The 24,860-nt window shown below is 47.8% G+C and overlaps 1 protein-coding gene across 2 annotated transcripts; it reads left to right on the forward strand.

Annotated features, from left to right (window-relative positions):
* The first annotated feature begins 548 nt into the window (after positions 1 to 548).
* camsap1b (calmodulin regulated spectrin-associated protein 1b) lies at positions 549 to 24,559 on the forward strand. 2 transcript variants are annotated; one of them, XM_083673914.1, is made up of 18 exons: positions 549 to 689; positions 1,105 to 1,270; positions 5,848 to 6,110; positions 11,280 to 11,441; positions 11,947 to 12,027; positions 13,899 to 14,040; positions 14,338 to 14,477; positions 14,594 to 14,690; positions 15,186 to 15,354; positions 16,190 to 16,281; positions 16,481 to 16,565; positions 17,113 to 19,444; positions 19,613 to 19,749; positions 20,331 to 20,581; positions 21,129 to 21,219; positions 21,370 to 21,485; positions 21,698 to 21,816; positions 22,318 to 24,559. In XM_083673914.1, exons 2-18 carry the CDS (start codon positions 1,105 to 1,107, stop codon positions 22,612 to 22,614), a joined length of 4,740 nt encoding a protein of 1,579 aa, XP_083530040.1. In that variant the 5' UTR covers positions 549 to 689; the 3' UTR covers positions 22,615 to 24,559. The 2 variants fall into 2 exon arrangements, with proteins under 2 accessions (XP_083530040.1, XP_083530041.1); XM_083673915.1 differs by having other exon boundaries at positions 16,193 to 16,281.
* Positions 24,560 to 24,860: the final 301 nt, after the last annotated feature.

Here is a 24,860-nt window from a genome sequence, read left to right on the forward strand (position 1 = left end):
TTTGTTTTCAATATTCATTCGGTAGCAAATGTGTTAAATAGATTTCAGTGCATTCAATTGATCAACATTTTTCAGAATAATGAGAAAGCAGCTGCAAGGGTGGCCGATGGGATGATTCCGAGTATTTTTACAAGCAAACATATGCGTGTTACAATAACATACACAATGTAACATTGTTTCATAATACCATACGCTATGCATCATATTTGAATACATTGTTACTTTGAATCCCACTATGATCGCACTGTCTCCATTCACGCAGGCGTATTGGTACTGGTTACCTATGCTACTAACGGGCGGACAGAGCGCGGTCACGGAGGTACCCGCGGTGCCTCCCACGAATACGTAAATATTCTCCGTAAAATGAGTCACTAAGTAGAGAGATAGATTGTAAATCGGAGAATGATTAGGTACTGCATTTCGTAATCTCTGGAGCTAGCTAGCTATCTTTGTCTGACATAGTCTGTCTGGCACTGGTAAACGCTCCTCCTAGTCTCCCGTTGCGCGGTTGTCACAGACAGGCCGCAAATCGGGTTTTGTTGCTGGGGAGGAGACCGTTCATCTCGCTGCGCTACGATGTGCTGCTGGTGCTTTGCTCTGGCAATTGCATAGTGAGGAAAGACCTTATGGTGGAGTGTTTATCCTGTCTGATCTGAACGCTGGATTCAGGATACATCACGTATTGTAAGGTAGCTATCTATAAACATTGTTTGATTAGCCATTATAGCTAGCCGTTTTGTTTGATTCATCCAGCTAGCTAACGTTAGCTGTTTTGACAGCTAGCTCGCCAGCCAGCAACACCCAATTCATTCATCATATGTGTTGGAGAGGAGTGCTTTGTAACTTCCCCGGCGAGGAAGGTTAACGCTGGCTAGTTAAAGAAGTTGCCCATCTGCCACACTGGATGGGCGCTAAAAAGCTAGCTAGCTAAATTGGAATGTAGCTAAGAATGTAAGGTACCTGCTGCAACCTGCTGCAACAACAACGTGCGTCTTCACCCCACATGCCTTGTACCATGCTTGTCATAGTAAACGTTAACTATTCCCCTCATGAATTCACTTGAATGTTTCTCACTATGATTTTGTGTGCACTGTGTGTCTGAAGATGGATGTGGATATGTGTACTGGTGGGGAAAGCACCCGAAGGAAAATGGATTCGGTTGGGGCTGGCGAAGGGACAATGGAGGTTGTACCTTTGGAAATGTATGACTCTGCCAGAGCAAAAATAGACGCCAACCTACGGTGGCTGTTCGCCAAAGCCTACGGCATTGGTAAGTTATTTCACGCTTTTGCACGAACACACACACACACACACACACACCCCTCACACCCCTCGTTGTTGCAGACTCGGAGTACCAATGGCATTGAGTTGTCTGCTCACTGTAGCTCTTTTTGTCTTGTATAGAAGCAGCCTGACATTTGACTTAAGGATTTTAATGACAAGGTTTGTCAGTAGGGGACACCATCACTAGTGGTCACCAGTATGCTTCTTTTTAACATGGACTTGAAAGTGAGAATCAGCGACCTTTGTTCCCCATCTTCAAGGCTACCAGGCCCAAATGTTGTTGTTGGACGGGAACCTCCTCCATGCCACAGATTGACAGGCAGTTAATGAGCAGTGTTTGGAGCAGGCCTAGCTCATGGGAGGGGAACCCAACATAATTAAATGTATTATCATCTATATTTTTCAAAATGAAAATACAGTTGATTGTATTTGAAGTGTGTGTGTGTGTGGACTGTTCACCCACATCATTCACTTGGCAAGTGAAGCGCCTTCCTACTGACACAGCAGATTCTGCTATTCTGTGTTTGTGCAGTGGCCTTTACCAGCACAGTGAGACAGGAGTCACAGGAGGCCGACAAGACACGACAGGATATATTGGTTGGACTGTCGTCAGGGCATGAAAAATGTCAGCGTAAAATATTCCCTCTCCCTCACACTCCCTATCAACATCATCAGTTACTGCCCAGTGTAGCCCTGTTGTGTAGGAGGCTGGAGCAAAGCAGCAATATCATGAGAAGCTTGCTGATCTGTTGTGCAGTATTACAGTTACTTTTACATAAGCTTAAGGTGTCAGCTGTCGTCCTCTCCATGGTAGTTATCCTAAGCTATCTATTGTAACTGATATAAATCGAGGAGCATACTGAATGTAGGCCATCTTCACACTTCACATAGTGCCTCAAGCATTGTCACTCCATACAGGTGTCTTTGAAACAGCACTTAGCTCAGCATGTTGTTTTGAGGGCTTGCAGGTCCATGCAGAATACATGCAAACATCTTGTGGAAGACCCAAGGCTGTCACAAGTAGAGGAAACCTGTCATGTGTGAGACCGTTGACCTAATTTCACTCAGAAGGCACTTGCGCTGGCTATGAATCTTTAATTGCTAAACACACAGTCACGTCAATAGCGTCTGCCATCGGCGTGTGTCATCATTTGGAAGAACTTCAGAGTGAGCCATGACATGCATTCATTGTTATTTGGTTTATTGCTTCTTTTTCATTGCCCTTTTTGGACATGCAGGCCCATTTGTCTTTGAATAGTGTGTGTTGAGCGAGTTGCAGTGACTAGTCTACATGTAGGCTGCTGTAACTGCTAAACCCTCACCTCGAGGGATCCTTGTTTTGTACAGCAGTCACCTTTATTAGTACTAGTACTTGGGCCATTTTATGTAGGCCTAGCTTAGTATAACATAGGCTGTCTGCCCATTCGATTTTGGGATTTTTTGGAGTCATTATTATAGTGATTCCATGATGTCACTCAAGATTCAACAAGCCTGCACACACACAGCGAACAAACGATCAAAGCTGAAGGCATAGTTTTTAAGGGTTGGGCTGTACAGTAGGCCGTATGGACGGAGCGTCCCACTCCCTCCCTTTTTTTTCTCTCTTTTTTTTTTTCACCCGTTTTCCTGCTCTCTGTGTTCCAGTGTATATCCCTGGTCAGTGCAGTCTCCTAATTGGCTTTTATGCTGATGACGAATGTTGCCTGCCTCTCCTCTCCGACTGAGAGAGGAATCTCCCTGCTGCTAGTCATCAGCTCTAAGGGCCCTGACAATGCAGGTTGAGACAGAGCAGAGGCAGCGCCAGCAGCTGCACGATAACGTCACATAAAAGGCCGTACATCTACTGTGCTCATTGACTGAAGATGAACTGGGGGAAGACAAGAGGCTGTTTGATTAGGGAAGGAACATACAGTAGTAGCCAGCAGCCTTGGTGGCCTTGGGGACTGTTCTCAGCTGCAGCAGTAATTATCTTCCCCCTTGAGGACCGCATGTATTAGCCCTATTTGCTTATCACCCTGTGCCTCGATGCTTTGTTGGCTTGAGTGGAGTACAGGCTACACAGGCCTACTGGTCATGCTACACAGATGCGGCTGGCCTAGCCTTATAAAATGACTTCTGGCAGGCATGAGCCTGAAACAAAACAGCCTCCCCCTCTCCACTCAGATGTATCAGGGAGGGGGCAGGTGTGTTTATATGTGTGTGCGTTCATGCATGATCTCTGTGTGTGTGTGTGTGTGCGCAGAATCTGTTTGTGTGCGAGTGAGAGTGTGCTTGCATGCAGGTCAGGATGGGTGTGTGTGTGCGTGATGTCTGAATATGTGGATGTGTGCCAGACAGAACCTGGCCTGGCTCCTGTTAGGAGTGCCAGGCAGAATGGGCACCCGTTGGGGCATGCTGGTGGTGCTGCCCTTCTCCAGTCTGGTGTGGATGGTAATTGTAGGATCTTTAGTGACCCCCAACCACAGTACAGCCTGTCCTGGCAACAACAACGGAGGGGGGTGTTGCCCAGACCCAGCCCTACCCCTGCCCCAGCAGTTGAATATTTCAGCCCCGCTGTGGCAGGAGGGGGGGGGCAGCTGCTGCCACACAGCATCAGGGTCTCCGGAGGGAAGTCAAACGTGAAGACCCGCCTGGCCCGAGCCAGACGCCTTTTGTTTTCACACAATCAGGGTCTCTGTTGTAATGCACACACACAGCTCTCCAGGCATTACCCACTGTTATTCTCTTATACAATCACAGGCTTATTATCATGTACGGTTATACTCGATATTGCTCTGAGGCTGCTTTTGTAAATACACACATTTCCATGCAAATTACAAATTAAATGACACGGTGTTATACAATGTGAAGCTATGCAAGCACAGCCTTGTTATCGTACGCTTGCACTCATTATATATATTTGTACACACACATACGCACACACACACAAACATTACTCCAGGAATCACAGACTGTAACGTTTCTCTGCTATACAGTCACGCTGGGTTATGGTCATCTCCTGGCATATTGTTCCACTCAACGTCTCTTCCACGAGCAGATTTTCTGCTGTGCTTCCTATTATTGCAGTACAATCAGTATCCATCTACCTGCTGAATTATTGACTGGCTCTTTTAAGCAGCAGTGGAGGGAGGGTTCTGCCTGCCTGCCTGCCTGCCTGCCTGCCTGCCTGCCTGCCTGCATGTCTTCCTGTTTGTGTAGATGGGAGAATGCTGACAAGTGATTCTCTTGTTTAAGCCATCGGTCATAGTAGCAGGCTCTAGGAATATAGAGATGTGGAGCAGCAGTCTGCTTTGGAACAGACACAGCTGAAACAGACACAGCTGAAACAGACACAGACGCAATCGCAGATTTCAAGATTCAAGATCCTTTATTTGTCACGTGCATACAGTATACAGTGAAATGCAAAAGTGACGGAAGATGCAGTGAATGTGGGAGAGTATTTTACATAGACATTGTAGACACTAATCATATGCTACTGTACAAAGAAGGACACATCAAGAAGAAGACAAGACTACTGTCTTCATCATAGTCATAACAATCACTATGACCATCAAGATTCAAGATTCTTTATTTGTCACGTGCATACAAGTATACAGTGAAATGCAAAAGTGACAGTGCCACAGAGTAGTGCAACAATAAGTTTAAAAATAAATAGGATATAAACAGCAGTATTAACAGCAATGTACACAATGGAATGGCTATATACAATGGCAATGACAGGTTAATTACAGTGAAAGATGAGTCTGCAATGGGTAATTGTGTGTGTGCGTATATGTTATGATGTCAGTGAGTGTGTGAGTGACTTGAGGGGGGCACTGGTGGGGTCATCGTTAATGATCCTGATGGCGTGGGGGAAGAAACTCAGTCTAAACCTCTCTGTTCTTGCTGCATGACAGCGAAGGCGTTTGCCTGACCGCAGCAGCTGGAACAGTCCTGCAGTTCTCTGTGTGATGCCCCTGCTCCTTACTGTTTGAATTCTAGGCTAAAAGGATTTGTATATATTTGTTTTCAGCCAAGGCCAGGGTTTAAAGCAATCAACTGGGTCTAGTGGTTTGATACAAGTGGGTGCATGTATGCAAAATGTCAGAATAGGATTTACCTGTTACAGGTCATTGTGTGTGTTCCTTTGTGGTCATTGTTGCAGAGCAGGAAGAGAAACTGATGTCACCTGAGAATGCTGTTCTGGCTAGAGCTAGGGCACTGTATCTGTTTCCGAGTACACTCCTGAGTAGGCCCCTGAGACATGGAGATATATATGCCGTTTAGCTGATGTGGGTGTCATACTGCAACTATATTTACCCAGAGTAAAGTGAACCCTGCGCAGAACACATATTTACACTGCAAGCAGTTGCCTTTGTCACATTCCTTTTGATTGCTGAAACCTGAGATCTTCCCTATTCCCTGTACTGGAACAAACATACCTGAGTACCATACATATGCTTAGAAAAGAAGGGAGTTTGGAGAGTGACAAGCCGTGTTGGAGAAGTTGAATCTCTCTATCAGCAACGATTTTAGTTAAGTAGGCCTAACGTGCTCTTCCCTCTCTGCCTCCCCGTCCTTCAGACCACATCCCCGAGGACCTGCGGGACCCCTTCTACACGGACCAGTATGACCAGGAGCACATCAAGCCCCCCGTCATCCACCTGCTGCTGTCCTGCGAGCTCTACTGCCGCGTGTGCGCCCTCATCCTCAAGACGGAGCAGGCCGCCTCCCTGCAGTCCCACATGTCCGTCATCCAGGCCCTCTCCCGCAAGGGCATCTACGTCATGGAGAGTGATGACACGCCCGTCACCGAGGGCGACCTCGCCTGTGTGCCCATCAAAATGGTGAGTGGGACCGTCGGTCATTTGTTGGTGGGTGAGTGGATGGGTGGAGGGAGGGATGGATGGATGGATGCAGGGTTCTCCCCAAAGAATGTAAGAGGGGCGCTGCGCCACGCCACCTTTACGCCACAATGTAGACATTTCAGAGCAGATAGATCTATAGACAGATAGGCAGGCAGACAGACAGACAGACAGAGGGTAGTGGGGAGTGCCTCTGTGTATTCTCCCAACACCAAAGCACTCTGCCAGTAGCTACATCAATCAAGTCAGGAAAGCACAAATGTTCCATGGCTTCTTTTATCTGTTCTTTCATTTGTTTTTCTGCTTATTGATGCTCGATGCCCTTTAGCTGGGGAGGTTCTTGAGGGATTCTTTCCAGGGCTGGCTGGTAGTTTTGGGATAATTCAGACTAATGTGTATTGTTCTTTAATTGAGAGGGAGAGGGAGAGAGAGAGAGAGGGAGAGTGAGCAGGTAGGTAGGGCTGCTATTGAGTTTCACTATCTCTTCCTGCTGTAGATGTCTTATCTCAGCTGATTTAACCAGTGAAAGTGGACATTGTTCCCACTATGAAGCATGGTATCTCACGCATGTCTAATCATACTATACTGCTGGGCTGGGCTGATAAACATGACCTTTAATCCTGAGCTAGAGAGATCCTGTAGGGTTAGAGGTCCGGCCCCCCCCCCCCCCCCCCCATGAAGCCATGTCTCATCATTCCCAAGTCAACTTGATTTTGGTGTGTGTCATTGTTTGACCTATTAAAACTGGTTCCCGACTATTTGGCTTCCTTATCGCTCCCTACCTTTTGGTATTCAAATAAGGGGGAGGGATTTTACTGTGACACCCCCATAGCTCCGGTGATACTGGATAAGATCATCAGTAGGGCTTTTGGTGTCTTCTGGTTTCTTTGTATCACTGTTACAGTGATGACCAATGAGTTGTGCTTGATACGTGTGTTTTCTGACTAAGCTCGTTTCCGTACAGACACAGCTGCAGATTGAAGACCCATCTTAACTGTCTCTCATAAAGACCTATTCATCCCCACTACCTGCCTGTGCAAGTTTCTCTCCTGGGGAAAAAAAATAAATAAATTCCTTTCTTCTAGCATTGTGACTGCCAATAGCCCCTGGTCCTAGCAGAGATTACTTTTTCTTATGATGACTGATGGGATAGATGATTCACTCACTTAGACAAATGTAAGTCGCTTTGGATAAAGGCGTATGCTAAATACCGTAAATGTAAACACAGGATGGAGAAAAGGCACAGTTGTCTATGATGTTGGAATAAGTTGAGTAAATCAACATAGTGGTTTTTGGTCCGCCCTCTGCTCTGTCCCCTCTGACTGACACTATCAGTGATTGTAGGGACAGACATCGACCATTTGTGGCTGCTGATCTAGCCTACTTTTTCATCTTTGTCTGGCCTGTTTGGAAAAGTTGTTGAGGATATGCAAGGCTACGTATTGATTGATTACTATAAATTCTCTGCTAGCATCCCTAGCTTACGGCACATAGCCTATAGGCTACTAGTTATCATCTAGCTGAGTTTGTCCTTTGTGATGGGGCCTTTTATGAGTATTTCTGTGACTCGGTTCTAATGGTACGCTAGATTGGTCCCTGATGGCCCTGTGTCCACCAGGGGAAATTGAGTGTTATGACACAAGTCCTGCTGACATGTCATAGTGTATCAGTGCAGGAAACGGGGGGGCTTGGGGGTCCTGACCCACTCTGATGGCTGTTTTCACAGCTTTGCTTTAACACATGCTAGCCACCGCACCCTGAAAACATCAGGCTTTAGTCTGGAATCAACACCGCTCCACGCCATAGCACAGTGAATTGAATAGACATGCATTACTCCGGTCCTCTCTCCTCCTCACTGAGAATGAGATCCAGTGTCTCACCATTTCACTGAGAGCACTTACAGTAGCTACGCTGCTCTGGAACGTTCAAATATTCTACCCCGCCGCTGCCATGGTAACCAGCTTCCTGATCTAGGCGGCTTCTGTTGGCTGACTAGTCGGGGATGTGTCTGGGACCGTTGACAGGGGCTGGCATGTAATGTAAGCAGCCGACACAAATGCTTGGAAAGTGTGCAATCCTGTTGAAAGTGCTTAGCTTTGGTAGACTTTATAAGGGATGAGAACCCCCCTCCCCCCCCGGGTTGCTGACTTGGCGAGGCGTTTCTATGGCAACGCCCATGTTCTGTGTGTGTGTGAGTGAGAGAGAGAGAGACAGTGTACCTGCAGACAGCTAAGCCTCTTGTCTGACTGCTGCTGCCCAAAGAGAAGAGATGGGGAGCAGCTGGGGCTTGGAAAAAAAGAAAAAGAAAAAACCCAGCAGTGTACTCTCTCTCCTGGGTCAGACGAGTTTGAAGTGTGTGTGTGTGTGTGTGAGAGAGAGAGAGAGAGACGGGGAAGACTGAGAGCTTAAGGCAATATAGCAACACAACCAGATACTCTCCCGGGTTCCATCAATACAGACAAGTCTGAAGATTATGTGTGTGTGTGAGAATAGATGAAATACGCCCCTACGCCAGACAACTCAGCCCATTGTCTGTTTTTACATCCTATTGTTCATCTCACTCTCCCTTTGACTCGGGGGGCATAGCACTGGGTGTTAGACAGCCTCTATTTGAACCACAGCAATCAGAGCAAAAAATAAACACCCGCCAAATGTGGGTTGATTTTGGCATTGGTGGGTAAATCTAGAATCTAGATCTTACCAGCCACTTTGGCAGGTAGCCAACAAAGGTTTACGAATACAAATAAATTGGTGACTGTATAAAATAAATAAATTGGTGACTGTAACTGCTGCACATTTCACTCACTCACGCTTCTGACTTTCAAACACACGTTTGTTCTCTGAGCTTTCTTAGTTACAGCCAAATAATGCATTAAAATAAAGCTGTTAAATATGCAGAGGAAAATATTTAGACACAGGGATAGACATGAAACTTAAAGCCTACGACAGGAGCTTAGCTGGTCGACCAACACGTTTGTTTTATACCCTGATCACTAGTTGCCAGAAGCACCTTTGTTTTCTCCAGGTGTGTGTGTGTGTGTGTGTGTGTGTGTGTGTGTGTGTGTGTGTGTGTGTGAGGGTTGAGCAATGATCGTACAACATTGGCTCTGTCCATGTAGGTCTGTGCTGCTGTGAGTGAGGGCTCTGAATAACTCCCCTTGGCTCTGTGAGCTAATCCTGATTTGTCCTCTATTACCCCCCCCCTCCCCCCCCCCCACGCCAATAGGATTACTGTGTGTCAGAGACTGGCTGTGTGTGTGTGTGTGTGTGTGTGTGTGTGTGTTTGTGTGGGTGGATGGGTGGGGCAGAGTCCTGTAGCTGTGGTGCCTCTGTAGCACATCAAGCTATGATTTTTGTAGTAATTTCAGTGAATTACCGTCCTGCTAGTCGCTCAGACCAGCTAGACAATGGCGCTGGCAGCCCGCTCACACACCATTTTAGGCCTAGACTGAGCCACAACGCCTGTATTACTAGCCCATGAGACTGGGCCTGCAGGACAGGCCTTTGGTGTTTGACTTGCTATCCCATCACTCAGTGCTGAGAAGCACGAATCGACTATTCACTCACACTGAGGAAGGCACACACCGAAACGCCTCCGTGCATAAAATGTTGTGGTTTAACGTTTAATCCATTTGGAGTGCTGTCCATTTTTCATTTTCTATGAAGTCCTAATCTACCATAGATAACGAAAAGAGGTCAGCAAATAAAACATCTTTGAAGGGATCAAGTTGCCGTACAGAACCTATTTTCTTATATATATATATATATATATATATATATATATACAGCTCTGGAAAAAATTACGAGACCACTCAAATTTTTTCTTAAATTAAAGCCATTCCATTCCAGTGTCTGTTGAATTCCAATACAGGCACACCTCATTCTACTTAATGAGGTACTTATTAGGACGGTTCGAAACAGGCTCCTAGGGGCAGGTCTGAAGTCGTGCAATGCTAGAAAAAAGCCCTTCACCAACGAGAAGCAAAGAAGAGCCAGGCTGAGGTTTGCAAAGACCATAAGGATTGGACCGTAGAGGACTGGAGAAAGGCCATCTTCTCTGATGAGTCCAATTTTCAGCTTTGCCCAACACCTGGTCGTCTAATGGTTAGACGGAGACCTGGAGAGGCCTACAAGCCACAGTGTCTCGCACCTACTGTGAAATTTGGTGATGAGGATTGGTGATGATTTGGGGGTGCTTCAGCAAGGCTGGAATCGGGCAGATTTGTCTTTGTGAAGGATGCATGAATCAAGCCACGTACAAAGTTGTCCTGGAAGAAAACTTGTGTGTGTTGGTGGGTGGGTGGTAGGATGTGTGTGGGTGCGGTATGGGTGATTGGTGGGGTGTGTGGGTGGGTGGGTGGGTGGTGGGGTGTGGGTGGTGGGGTGTGGGTGGGGGGTGTGGGTGGTGGGTGGGTGCTGGGGTATGTGTGGGTGGGTGGGTGGGTGGGTGAGTGTGATGATTCTGATGGCGCTGCTGGATCAAGAGTTGAAGATGAGACAAAGCCCAGGATGTTATTTCGAGCTGCGTAACTCCTCCTCCGGCTGGCTCGATCAGGGTGGTCATAGTCAGGCTGGGGGATGTTAAATCATACTGGACTTTTCTTACTGTATATAATGTTTCAGATGTCTATTTTATTGTCACTGTATATGTATTGTCACTTTATTTTGTTGTTGTTGTTTGTGATGTGAGCTGCTGTAACGCCTTAAGTTCCCCTCGGGGATCAATAGAGTATCTATCTATCTATCTATCTATCTATCTATCTATCTATCTATCTATCTATCTATCTATCTATCTCTGTCTATCTATCTAATTGTTTTATAGCCTGAAGACTGGTATCATCATCATTATCCCTCTGAATGAGTCTGTCCTCAGCCCTCAACTGTCCTTCCTTCTCATGTTGTGTAGAGCAGATTAGCAAACCAATGAAGTGCCTTGGATGACAATTTGCATGGTTAGAGTGACTTGTGCTTGTTGATGATGATGATGATGATGACGACGATGATGTCTGTCCTGTTCTGTCTGTGCCCACCCTGCCCCCTCTATCTTGTCTAGACTGCCTAGATGATTGACGCCCTGATGATGGTTTACCTTTTTAAAGGTTGTTGTCTGATTCAGTCCGTACTCCCTCTCCTCCTTCCTCCCCCATACAGAGTTCCCACATGCCCATGATCGACGCCCTGATGATGGCCTACACGGTGGAGATGATCAGCATAGAGAAGGTGGTGGCCTGTGTCAAACGCTTCTCCACCTTCAGCGCCTCAAAGGAGCTGCCCTTCGACCTGGAGGACGCCATGGTCTTCTGGATCAACAAGGTGACAGACAACACATACATGTATAGTACACACACACACACACACACACACACAACTTGGATATGTGCGGTCATGCCCGTATCAGTATAATAATATAATAAAATGTGCTTGCATGAGGCTCCTGAGTCTGAGACAGGCCAGTGGTTTGTGGAGTACTGATTTACGCGTGCACACACACACACACACACACACTGGTGACTCATTCAGGCTAACATTCAGGCTTGTATTACAGTCGTCCATCAGTGACTGCAGGCTTGAGACATTCAGAGGCCCTGACGCAGTGTCCATTATTCACTATGCTGAGAGTGAGCAGCACTTCAGTGCAGTATTTGTTCTCTTCCACTGCTTAGATGATTACTGTTTGTGTAGGATGCATGAAACAAAGGGTTGCACAGCTGAGGAAAGACTGAAGGGTGGTTCAGATGAAGGGGAGAACATGAGAGGAGGTGCACTGTTGAGTGGGCCTCCTGAAGACTGAGAATGAACACTTTGTCTTCTTCTACAGGTGAACATGAAGATGAGGGAGATCACAGAGAGGGAGCTCAAAGTCAAGCCGCACCCACTGGAGTCCCCCGGCCACCAGAAGGTACAGTAAGGCTGGAGCCGGACGGCCCACTCATTGACACTCCCACAGAGAGAGAACCAGGAAACTGGAACACTAGAGCCAAAATGGCCGTCCTGGTGATTTCTCTGGACTACGTCCACACCTTTGGGACACAGTTTTAAAGTTGTAAAACTTAAACTCATCATTTGTTTATCCAGGCTACTCTCTTGTTGAACAGAGACCTGGTTCAAGACTGCAGCAGGGTCAAATATTTTTAACAATGCAAAGCTCTTTCTTCAACGTTGAGGTTGAAACTGATCTGACTTTGTATTCTTACCCCGGAAGCAGATCCAATCCTCTGTGTGACCTGACCTCTGACCTATTGACCTTTTTGCTCCTATTCCTAACTGTCTCCCCCCTCCCCCTCTCCCTGCTCTCTGGATAGTCTCCCTCCAAATGGTATTGGAAACTAGTACCTGTAAGTTGGCTGCTAGTCCCAACACCACCTCTGCTCCTCCCAACACCACCTCTGCTCCTCCCACTGCACGCATAGTTCTGTGTCGATGTGTGCTCTCACACCACCGTGGCTCATCCAAGCCCATTCTGTGCTGCTTGTAGCCAGTGAGTCTAGCCAGTTGGAGAAGGCTGCTGTTTGATTTTACTTTTTGGTTGAGAATGTCACACCGTGTTGTCAGGTGGTTTTGGATATTTGGTGAACAATATTTTTTTCCGCCTTTTTCATTTCAAGCCCCCGTGCACTGTCTAAGTGTGTGTGTGTGTGTGTGTGTGTGTGTGAGTGAGTGTGTGCAAAATGGGAAGAAAGAGAGAGAGTGTGTTCCATCATGTCTCCATCGCTCAGCTTTTGCTTTTCCTCCTCTGTTCATGTGCTGAGATATCAATGTCACCCTCGCCCACCCTCTCACAGTCTCTTCTGCCGTGTCACCCCTCCTCTGGTCTCTCTCTCTCCCTCCCACGCTGTCTCTGCTGTCTCTATGGCCTCTCTCTCTCTTATGGTGTGTCTCTCTCAGTCTGACTTCATGCACACTCTGGCCCATTGCATGTTGGACCCAGAGGAGGAGCTCTCCACAGTGGTACTGTAACTACTCCTCCAGATGTAGACGATGTCTCTCGCTCTTCCTCCCGAGTGTCTGCGGGGATAGGATTCCTCTGTTAGTTTCTTACCCTTGTAGAATTGGCTCCTCCCCAGTAGCATAGATCCAACATTAGTGTGTGTTGTGTCACTGTGAAGGCTCTTAGTTAGCTTGACATGCCCTCTGTTTTTGTGGCCTGTGTGCAAACTGTTTATGCAAAACCATTGGAATGTTATTTTAGTTCCAGTACCAGGTATAGCAGTATATCCCTCATCCTTGTCGTGACATTATCTTGGTTGATTTCTTGGTTAGATTCATGTTTGGTGTGGGTAGGCGAGAGTCTTATGAATGCTGTTAAGCTTCATCACAGCAGCAGGGGAGAGTGTGTTCCTCTGCCCAACACAGCTACCAGAATTGGGCCATTGATTCCCATATGTCCCTCTCAGTGTGCCAGTGGCCTGGTTTGACTGTGGTGACGCATCATTGCCAGAGAGGCCTGAGGGTGGCTGACAGACCAGGAGCGCTGATATCTCCATGTCACTGCTCAACACTGCCCACTTCACCTCACCCCACCCATCTCTAGCTAAACACTGGGGCAGGTTCAAGAGAGTGGAACGTTGGTGCCTGAAAGAATGACCAGATAGAAAATGTATTGACTAGATCAGACATGAGTGTCTTTGTAGAGAAGAGTTGCTCTGTTCATTACATTTCTATCTGCGATTTCCTAAACGTTGCACCCCATGGAACAAGCCCCCCAGTCTGTTTTGGTTTTGTTATGGCTATTCCTTGTTTAACGTCTCCCTCTCGCCCCCTGGTGGTCAGGTGCGATATCGCAGGGAGCATGCCTCGGGACGCCAGCTGCCCTTCTTCCCCCTGTTGGAGGACCTGATGAGGGACGTGTGTGACGGGGCGGCGCTGCTCACCGTGGTCCACTACTACTGCCCCGACCTCATGAAGCTCGACGGTAATACACACACACCCACACACTCTAACACACACTGTTGCTAACTCTGGGACTTCATCATTCGAATCAAAGAATTCCTGTTGTTTTCTGACCTCAGAAAATCTATAATACTTTTCTTATATCTTACTATCATAATCCTATTTTCTGTGCTGTGTCTGTCATATTGTATTTCATGCATTGTACACTTTTAGTGTGCTCTGTTTGTTGCACAGTGCCCGGAACATTCTATGTGACATTTCTAAGCAGCGGGTCGTTTAACTCCCTCCTGCCTTGACCTTTTGTATCTCCCATCGTCAGATGTCTGCCTGAAGGAGGTCACCTCCATAGCGGACAGTCTGTACAACATCCACCTGCTCAAGGAGTTTTCCAGCGAGTATCTCAACAAAAGCTTCTACCTGACCATGGAAGACATGCTTTACTCTCCGCTAGTGCTCAAGGTAAGAGCGTATGAGAGCATGTCGTTGTTGGTGACCACACAGTGTAACAATACTGCTATTGTAATTTTTCCATGCTACGCGTATTGAGTTCTCTGACGACAATTATCTCTGTGCAGCACAATGTGATGGTCTTCATCGCTGAGCTTTTCTGGTGGTTTGAGACGGTCAAGCCCGAGTTTGTCCAGCCCAGGGACCTCCAGGAGTTGAAAGACGGTGAGGAGGAGCTGTATGGATGTGTTCTGAAGTGAAAGCCATGGATGTGTTATTTTATCTGTATGAGCAGGGCGGATGGATCAACAAAGCTGTTGAACCTGCATAACAAGGAAGGGATCAACTGACTCAACCTGAAATTAATTACAAAAGAAATGTGTCACTTTTTTCGCATAAATGTTCTAGAAGGTAATGTGTGGTTCAACTGGTGTGTCAAGTGCCTTATCCTCATTACTGCCTTTTTAAAGGTTAATTTGTTTAGACTAATCCATGTGACATTTCTGTAGATATTTGTATATGATCTTTGTCTCTATAACACACTGTCTGACATATAAAAACAAATATATTGTTTTACCTTAACAACAAATACAGCTTAATAGAACACAACAAGAAGAAGAACAGTTACAGTTTTGGATACGATTATTATAGTTAGTATTTGAGACCCGCCCTCAGATTACTCACTCCTTTTTGATTGACATCTCTACCCTCCTCTCACAGCCCGAGCAATGTCTCAGCCCAAGTGCACCCGCCCCACAGTCCCCATCTCCAACGCCACCAAGCGCAGCTTCCTGGTCACCCCCGGCATTGCAGAGGCCTCTCTCTCAGCCCAGAGTAGTCCTGAAGTCTGTAACAGGTACTTCCTGCACCCTGAAGAGTCTGACCCTCTGTAAGTCTTTCCTCTCACTCTCCTCCTCTCATTTCATCCACCTGTTTCTCTTCCCCAGAGCCACGCAGGGATATAGAAAAAAGCTCATTGTATTCTTGGTATTAGCTGAAATCTCTGACTGACTGTCTTCTTGCCTCTCACTCATTTGCTGGGCTCACGCTTTAACCCTTTGCTCTCTCCTCCACTGTGTTATGGTTATGAGTACTAAAGTACATTTCGAAATGCATCTGAGATTTATAGCATTAACTCCTTGCATGGCTAGTGTGTGCGTGTGTGCATGTTCATGTTGGTCTATGCGTGTGTGTGTATTGGTCTGTGTGTGTGTGTGCATGTTTTTTGGTCTGTGTGTGGGAGGTTCAGAGATGATCTGATGGGATTAAAGGGACATATAGACTCAGGCTGTAACAGCCACTGACAGCCTATTCATCTGTAGGGTGGGCAGTTGTCATGACGACATGATGTTGATACTGCCTGTACAACTGTTCATACTACTGTTAATACTCTTGTTTTCTGGATGTCTGATGTCTGTTGGCCTTGAGCTCTGTTTTGTACAACGTCAAAAGAACGACCTCACTCATGCTGATTACAATTCAAGCAGTGAAAAAGTCTCAGTAAACATCTTGTTCCCATTCTGCTATTATAGACCAGTTACAGTGGGTTGAGAGAATGTGGGTCAGCCCATCTACTTTACTCAAGGTGTTAGTGTGCTAATCCTTAAACTGTCTGGGTACGGAAGACCTGCTAAATTAATTCAGACAACCCAGAAAGAATAAAGAAAAAAATCTATGGGGATTGTGTGGATTCCAATTGTGTAATGTGTGTGTGTGTTTCTCAGCAGTAAAGGGGGCCCTGCGTTCAGCCCCTCCTACCCTCTCCTTCCTCTGAGGCAGAGACAGCAGAAGCAGCAGCAGGGAGAGGACGCCTCAGGTAGTGAAGATCACAGTTATCATCTACCACTCAAAACCCACTGCAACAGGCTTTCAGATCACATTCATGGGCTTCCTTTATTTTTATTCCTCTTATGATGATATGGTTGTGGCACTCCTCTTTTTATATATTGTGTTATTTTGTGTATATATTCTGTAACGTGTGTTTGCGGTCCCTGGTTGATGTGTCATGTGACCAGGCCTCAGGAACCGCTCCAACTCCCTGACCCAGGTAGATGGACCGCCGCGAGGCTCTGTGGTGGCCTGGCCTGAGAAGAGACAGAGGTATGGACAGTCCTCACAACTGGCCTTACTAGGGGGGGTGAACATGTACACGAGTACACGTACCTGGACTCATAATCGATTAGGGAAAATCCCTACTCAATCCCTTTAAAAAAAAAAACACAGGCTTTGTCTAAGCCTTGTGTGGATCGACATTGACCTAGTAGATGAGGGAGAATGTGAAATGCAAACGTTTTTTTTCCTCTCCTCAGCTGTGAGAAAGCTCCAGAGGAAGGGGCTCGTGCACTCACTTAAATACACGCACACACAGCACTGCCCTGGAGGAGTGAGGGAGAGAGATCTGTGCTCTTAGTTTTGTCAGTTTCGTTATAGATGATTTTTTTTGCCAAGATAGCATCAGTCACCTATGTAAAAAAGAAATGACTACGTTTCCAGCTATTTTTGCTAGCTTGCTAGTTAATGTTTTTTTTTGTGTCTAGCCTTTATCTTATCATTCGAATGGTTCAGTAGCTTATTTTCTGCCCAATGTCTAACTGACTGGTCGGTCACATCCCTGATGTGTTGATATGTGATATGTCTTTCTTTCTAGGCCGATGTCTCAGCTGAACCCTTACGCCTTCCACTCGGCCACCGACAGTGATGCTGACATAGCCTCAGGGGACAGCGTGAGCCTGGCCCGCTCCATCAGTAAGGACAGCCTGGCCTCCAATGTGGTCAGCATCACTCCTAAGCACCATGGTCCCCCTCCGGCCCAGGCCCAGGTCCAGGCCCAGGCCCCGGCCCCTGGCCCCCGCAGGCTTAACGGCCACGGCCTGCTGGAGCACGTTAACATGGAGGATGAGGAGGAGGAGCTGGTGGCGGTCATGAGGACTGAGGTGCCTGCTGTCCCCATCCAGGGGGAGGGGACGCAGCCCAACGCCACCGCCGAGCCCAAGCCCTCAGAGTCCAAACCTGATAGCTTTTACTTAGAACCACTGATGCCTGCTGTGTTAAAACCGGCGAAAGAGAAGTCTGTATGCGTGAACAAGGACGAGGAGAGCGGGGAGGTGCGCTCGCGGGGGGCTGTTGGTTGTAGAGGTGGGTCAACTGCAGCAGTGGCCAGGAGGAAAGCCCCCTCTAGTGTAAACCGGACCTACACCCCCACCTCTAGTGGGGAGTTTGACTTGTCTACTGAGCCCTCTCTGGCGGGGAATCCCCAGGGTCAGGCAGCCTTCAGGCCCCTGGTCACCAGCAGTGTGGACCCCTCCTCCACAGAACCGGCTGGGGGCTTCTACCTCCACTCCTCTGACACCGAAGACCAGAAGCCTGGCCAGGAACTGGAACCTGAGCTTGACGAGGTGGACGAGGAAGAGCTGGACGAGGCCCTCACCACCAAGGACCCGACCCGGCCCAGGAAAGCCTTCGACGGGGAGGAAGACGAGGAAGAGGAGTCGGCCAAGCTGCAGGAGGACATGAACGTGAAGGAGCACGAGGACAAGGACAAGGATGCGGTGGACGGTGGCAGCGGGCGCTCCAGCCCCTGCCTCAGCACACACTCCCAGGCCAGCAGCCTAGCCAGCGGCAGCATTCGCATGACCAGCTTCGCAGAGCGCAAGGCCCAGCAGCGCTTCGGCAGCAACCACGACCTGCGCTCCAGCGCCTCCAGCTCCCAGAGGACGACGCCGGACGGCTCCGAGTGCAGCGGCCCCCTGCCCCTGGCTTCCTCCTGGAGGCTGAAGAGGGACCAGAGCCCCTCCTCGCCGCAGGGGGGCCGCGGGGGTGACGGCAGCGGCGTGAACATGCTAGCCTCGGAGCTTGTGCAGCTCCACATGCAGCTGGAGGAGAAGCGGCGGGCCATCGAGCACCAGAAGAAGAAGATGGAGGTGCTGTCCGCGCGGCAGAGGCAGAAGCTGGGCAAAGCGGCCTTCCTGCACATCGTCAAGAAGGGCAAGAGCGACACCCTGCCCCACCCGCTCAGGCCCGACTACCACTCCAAAGAGGAGCTCAACGGGGGAAGCTCGAAGGACGACTCGTGCGTGGACACGCTATGGGGCGCCAAAGAGGCGGAGTCTGCCACCTCCCCGGGTGCCTTAGCGAGTGTGGACCGAAAGGGAAGCGGCAGCCTCCTATTAGATGAGGAGCTGGACCTGAACGAGTGTAACCGATCCATCGAGATGCTGAACGATGCCATCGGCAGCATCCAGCAGCAGATGATGCAGCTGTCCGTCCAGCAGGACCTCCTGATGAAACAGAATGTACAGTCCACCCCTGGTGCCCCACTACCCCCCGCAGCTAACGACAAGACCAACGAATCCAAGGTCCGGGCTGCCGTTCACTTCATGGAGCCCATCTCCGCCGCAGGTAGCGCTCCGGTCCGGAAACCCCCCAAGCTGAGCTCAGCCAGAGGCCCCAGGCCCAAGCCCTCAGAGCTGAAGCTGGCTAAGGACCACGGCAGGATGGGCTCCAGGGCCATCACCCCCACCCAGAGTGTGGAGACCCTGCCCCACCTGAGGCAGTTCCCCGGGGGCAGGTCCCCTAGGGTGGAGCAGCCAGACACCCACAGCCCCAGAACCCCATCATCCGCAGGTGAGACAATCATTGGGCAGGACAAGCCCACTAGCCACCTTAGAAGCTCCACGTTCCGGCTGCATGATGAGGCCAACCTGCGCGTGCCGGCCCGTATCGACCCAGTTGCGGCCTGCGCCTCCCCCGAAGTGTCCTTTGACGAGTGCCTGTCCAGTACCCTGAGGGAGGGAGAGCTGAACTCCTCTGACGGCTCGGGGAAGGAGAACGTGCCCTCGGAGGACATGTCCCGGAGCAAAGCCCACCTGATCGAGGTGGACCTGTCGAACCTGAAGTTGGAGGGGTGCGAGGACAGCCAGGACAGCACCCTGGAGGGGGGCGATGGGGAACAGAAGTCTGGGCTGGGCTTCTTCTTCAAGGTAGTGTGTGTGTGTGTGTGTGTGTGTGTGTGTGTGTGTGTGTGTGTGGAACTGTTAATTAATCATCAAATAATAATAATTATTAAAAGTAATAATATAATAATATTAAAAAATAATAAAAGTAATTGAGAGGAATGATGCGAGTAAGCGTGTTGTGTTGTGGTGCAGGACGAACAGAAGGCGGAGGACGAGCTGGCTAAGAAGCGAGCAGTGTTTCTCCTGAGGCAGCAGAAGAAGGCTGAAGAGGCCCGGCTACGCAAGCAGCAGCTAGAGGCAGAGACGGAGCTCAAACGGGACGACGCCAGGTAACATGCGCCCCCTAGTAGCCATGGCGGAGTATGGCGTAGCCATACCTCCAAAAATCTTGGTCAAATATTAATTTGAACAAATCAGAAATCTGTGGCTCAGATGGTAGAGCATGGCGCTAACAACGCTTAGGTTGTGGGTTTGATTCCGGCTGGAACCATATATACTGAAATGTATGTGGTCACTGCAATGTAAGTCACTTTGGATAAAAGCGTCAGCTAAATGGCATATATTATTATATTATGCACTGCCTTAGGAGATCTGGAACATTTTAGATTAGCCGATCTGGCTTGGATTGAACTGGACAGAGCGATGCTCACACAGATTGGAGTACTGGCACTAGTCTAGCACAGCCACACTATCACCTCCCCCAGTATAGCACTCATCCAAGCACACGTGATTATGTAAAAGGGGTGGTATCTTCAAACATCAACACTTCATTGCATCTTTGCTCCAACACTTTTCACATCAAACCTTGAGTCAAATACATCAGTAGACTTGCAGCGCTTCTCTTCAGCCCTGCGTTGTCAAACTTCAGAGGCGGCTCTTTGTTGACACTGTGTTCTTGTTTTGTTGGCAGACGGAAGGCTGAGGAGGATCGACTGAGGAAGGAGGAGGAGAAGACCAGGAGGGAGCTGATCAAGCAGGAGTACCTGAGGAGGAAGCAACAGGAGCTGCTGGAGGAGCAGGGTCTGGGAAAGCCCAAGACCAAGCCCAGTCCAAAGCCCACTCCCAAGCCCACTCCCAAGGCCAAGAAACAGACAAGACCCAAATCTCTGTTCAGAGAGGAGTCCTCCAGCGATACTGTCTCCAAGTGCTCTTCTTCCACCCGTAAGAACCTCCGCCCGCTGTCTGGTGTTCTCCAAGCCCTTTATGAATTACAACTAACTAGGTCCAGACAGGATGTACAGATCAGGGGAGGCTGGTGGAGCTAGAAATCAGAGGATGGGCACATTGTTATGAATGGAATGGAATGAGGAATGGGATTAAATACTGTGTTTGATACCATTCCTTATTCCATTCCATGCATTACAATGAGCCCGTCCTCCAATTTCTACCTCCAACAAGCCTCCCCTGCTACAGATGCTAGGGTAGCTATTAATCTCCCTAAAAGCTCCTGGAAGTGGTTACAAATCATATCTAACTGAATAAAGCCATAAACCTCTAAAAAAACCATGAATTTATTTTTAAATTTGCATTGCATTAGAGGTATATGGATTGGAAATGTTTTCCACCGATTCTGTCCCTGAGGATTCCAGCCCTAACTACGGTTCTTATGCAGAGCAATTCAATTGACTTTTTAGATAGCCATGCATTTCTGTGTGAGTGCACCAAGCAGTGTGTATGACACAAAGGTGGCCTCTCTGTTCCTCTGTAGCTGACAACCTGAGCAGTGCCCAGTCTGGCTCCAGTCTGTCCCTGGCCACCGAGGCAGACAGCGTCAACTCTGGAGGGACAGGCTCCCAACGGTAAGGAGCTCAAAACCTGTGTGTGTGTGTGTACTGTGTGTGTGTACTGTGTGTGTGTACTGTGTGGTGTGTGTGTGTGTGTTTCGTATTCCTTTGTGCACCATTTGTTTTGCTCATGGCTGTGTGCTCTCTGCAACTGTCTCCTGCCAGGGGCGAGTCTGTGGAGTCGTTCCCAGGCCTGAGTCAGAATGCCAGCCGGCACACAGAGAGAGACTGGGACAATGGATCCACTGCTTCTTCCATCACCTCCATGGCAGAATACACAGGTCAGTACATATCCAGTCACTGTCTTTAGTACAGAGGGAATGTTATTCAGTTAAATACTTCGCTTATTGATACCAGATACCACAATTTAAATTAAGATTAATCCATCAAAGAACGTACAATATGCTACAAATAATTTGGCAGTGTTCCTTGTGTCCCTGTATGTGGTGTTTGGATGCTAATGCTAAGCCCTGTCCTCTGTATTGTCCCTCAGGTCCCAAGCTGTTCAAGGAACCCAGCTCCAAATCCAACAAGCCAATCATCCACAACGCTATAGCCCACTGCTGCCTGGCTGGGAAGGTCAATGAGCCCCAGAAGAACACCATCCTCGAGGTTCGCTAGCATCTTATTGTCAATCAGAATCAGAATCAGAATTCTTTTATTTGGCCAAGTATATTTGCACATACAGGGAATTGACTTGGTGAATCTCACTGTCCTGAAGTCTCATCACCAAAATGGAGGATCCATTGTTTCAATTGATCCATTTGATGTATTTTCTGTCTAAGGAGTTTCTTGGTCCAGAGAGTCTAGTAGAGCCTCTGTCCTATTTGTCCATTTTTAACTGTGCTGATTTAGTAAAACCTCAAGCAGTGAAAATTAGCTCAGCAGCATCCAGGTCAGATTTAGTGGGTCAGAGAAATTTGTCGCATTATTGATAAACTCCCATGTCTCTTCCAGTTCCACCAGTCCCAATTCAAATACATTGCATTTGGTTACACAAGTACAAGCCTTCACAACAGCCTCAAGCCATCTCATTTATCAGGAGTTGACTGTGTTGATTTGTACAGTATATTATGTTTATAACCAATCCCTTGTCACCTCCCTCACCCGCAGGAGCTGGAGAAGTGTGACTCCAACCACCTGATGATCCTGTTCCGTGACGCCGGCTGCCAGTTCCGGGCGCTCTACTCCTTCTTCCCCGACACGGAGGAGATCCACAAGCTCACCGGCACGGGCCCCAAGAGCATCAGCAAGAAGATGATCGACAAGCTCTACAAGTACAGCTCCGACCGCAAGCAGTTCACCGTCATCCCTGCCAAGACTGTGTCTGTCAGCATCGATGCTATCACCATCCACAACCATCTGTGGCAGGCCAAGAGAACCACTGTGCCAAAGAAGGGTGTAAAATAACCTGGTGGGGAGATGTCCCTCCTCCAACCCAACCCACTTGGGTCTCTCCCTTAACCCAACCTGCTCTCCTGGATAGACTGCATTGATGTCCACAGCCATGAACCCCTCCCCCTCAGCCCCACCACCACCACCACCACCACCACCACCCTCCCCTCTCTCATCCACCCAGGTGAAACCACTCTTATGGACATGTGGTCCCCTGTAGGTGGAACTGAGACAGGGACATGCAGAGTTGTGTGTCTCGGACGGATGGATGGATGGATGGATGGATGGATGGATGGATACATCTGTGGGCGTGATGCCCAGCCGTGAGTGAGAAGGTCATCAGAGTAGACTAGGACATCCTCTGCGATCTCAATGTGATCTGTTCAGGGTATTGATTTGGTTCTGTTTTTCTACGACTCGAGCATGTGGCATTTTTTTCATGTGGTGGATTTCTTTTTACTTGAAGTATTTATCGGTTGGTGATGGTGATTGTTGAGAGCTCAGCTGCAGCGTATACACCTCCCCCAACCCTCTCTTTTGGACAGAAGGGTGTGTTCCTCTCCTCTCCACTCCAAGGGGGTTGGATGTTCTCTCCGCTGCAGAATATATACTGTTGGACCAGCTTCCATCCTGTTAGGAGTCGCAGTCTGCTGCACCAATCTCCAGCATAGCTATCAGACAAGCATCGCCAACTTTGCCTCACCAGTTTCTCTCTCTCTCTCTCCAAACCTGCTGCTCTGAACTGTCTCCTGTCTCTGGGACTCTCCCCTCCCGGGCATCTGTTGGCCTTCACGCATCGTGGTACTATCGTCTATTTATTCAACCGCTTTTAACCGCAGCCGTTAGCACTGGTGTGTGTGTATAGAATTATGATGGTCGTTTTAAATACTTCTTCTCGCCTTTTAACCCCTTTGTGGAGAGGGGTAAAGGGCACGAATGATGGGCTTTGGTACAAAATGTCATGATGCTTCTTTTTTTCTTTGTTTTATATGTTATATATTTTTTTTTAATTGAGCAGTGTGGTTACTGTGGTCTAGAGTATCCAAGCTGATGTTATTTGTTCATAACATGAATCTCTGATGTCTAGAGCTAGTCGTGTTTCTCCACTGGGCACTCTTATGTCCTGTATTCAAGGTGCACACATGATCATGTTTCAAAGGCTTCTATCATGCAATGTACCTGCCCCCCCCCCCCCCCCCCCTCCCTCCATGAGTGACGTCAGCTACCCAGCTTTCCCAGAGAGCTGCATGCTCTTGTTCTGAAGAGTGTGTGTGTGCGCGCTGTAACCGGGATGAATGACAGTATTTAATATATTCATAATGGGTTACTCTGTGGGGACTGTCGTCTAATTATTTACCAACATTAAAGAACATTCCTGAAAGGTGTCAACAAACACTGCCACATTATCTCTCTCTCTCTCTCTCTCTCATTTCTCTCTCTCTCTCTCTCTCTCATTTATGTTCAAGTGCTTTCTAGAAACCGTATGTTGGCCTCAAGAACAACCGTAAGTGTTGCACGTGCACTTTACTCGCTGATGAAATTCAACTATAAATGTGCATACTAAACTGGTTGAAAACAAACGATGATGGTATAGTTTTAAAACTGAACCTCTGTGCACTCCAAACTGAGAAATAGTCTTCTTTAATGTAACCAAACGCTAAGATTTTACACTGACCAGTAAACTAAAGGGCCTCCATCTATACTACTGCTGTCTCCAAAAACACATAGAATACTTGATTATAATTTGCTGCATTTGGTTTATTTTTTGATAGACCTTTGTACATTTTGTGTGTTTTATGTTTACTAAACGATTGTATTGGCATTGATCACCATTTTTGTTACACTAGTGTAATTTTCATCCTTGTTCATTTGACTATTTCTTTGATGTCATCCCAAATATTTATTTTAAAAGGAAGCACTGAAACTGAATACATTTTACAAGTTAATAAAACACATTTTCATCTTTTGAAATGTTTTCTTTTCATTCTCATGGCTTAATTTCTCTGTTTCTTTTGCAAAGTTTGTCATTTCCTTCTGCATTGTTAGTCTGAGACCACATGTTTACTTTCAGCAGGGTAGTCAGCATCACCAACTGTAGTGTCATGGTTAGTCTTGCATGCACTATTCACGTTCACAGTATATTTCCCGATCAGGGACACCAAAGAAAAGTGTGGATGCCGTATTATGAAGTAGTGCAACACACAGTAAAGATTGTCCATCGTACAACACATAAACTAAAAGATTAACATATTAATGATATT

Source organism: Argentina silus (genome assembly GCF_951799395.1).
Source record: "Argentina silus genome assembly, chromosome: 7".
In the NCBI taxonomy this organism is placed as follows: Eukaryota; Metazoa; Chordata; class Actinopteri; order Argentiniformes; family Argentinidae; genus Argentina; species Argentina silus.

Coding starts and splice junctions, on each gene's coding strand:
- camsap1b (XM_083673914.1), top strand. CDS start 1,105: ATGGATGTGGATATGTGTACTGGTGGGGAAAGCACCCGAAGGAAAATG. Junction 16,282..16,480: donor GCAGGGAGAGGACGCCTCAG/GTAGTGAAGATC, acceptor TCATGTGACCAG/GCCTCAGGAACCGCTCCAAC. Junction 21,817..22,317: donor AGAAGAACACCATCCTCGAG/GTTCGCTAGCAT, acceptor CCTCACCCGCAG/GAGCTGGAGAAGTGTGACTC.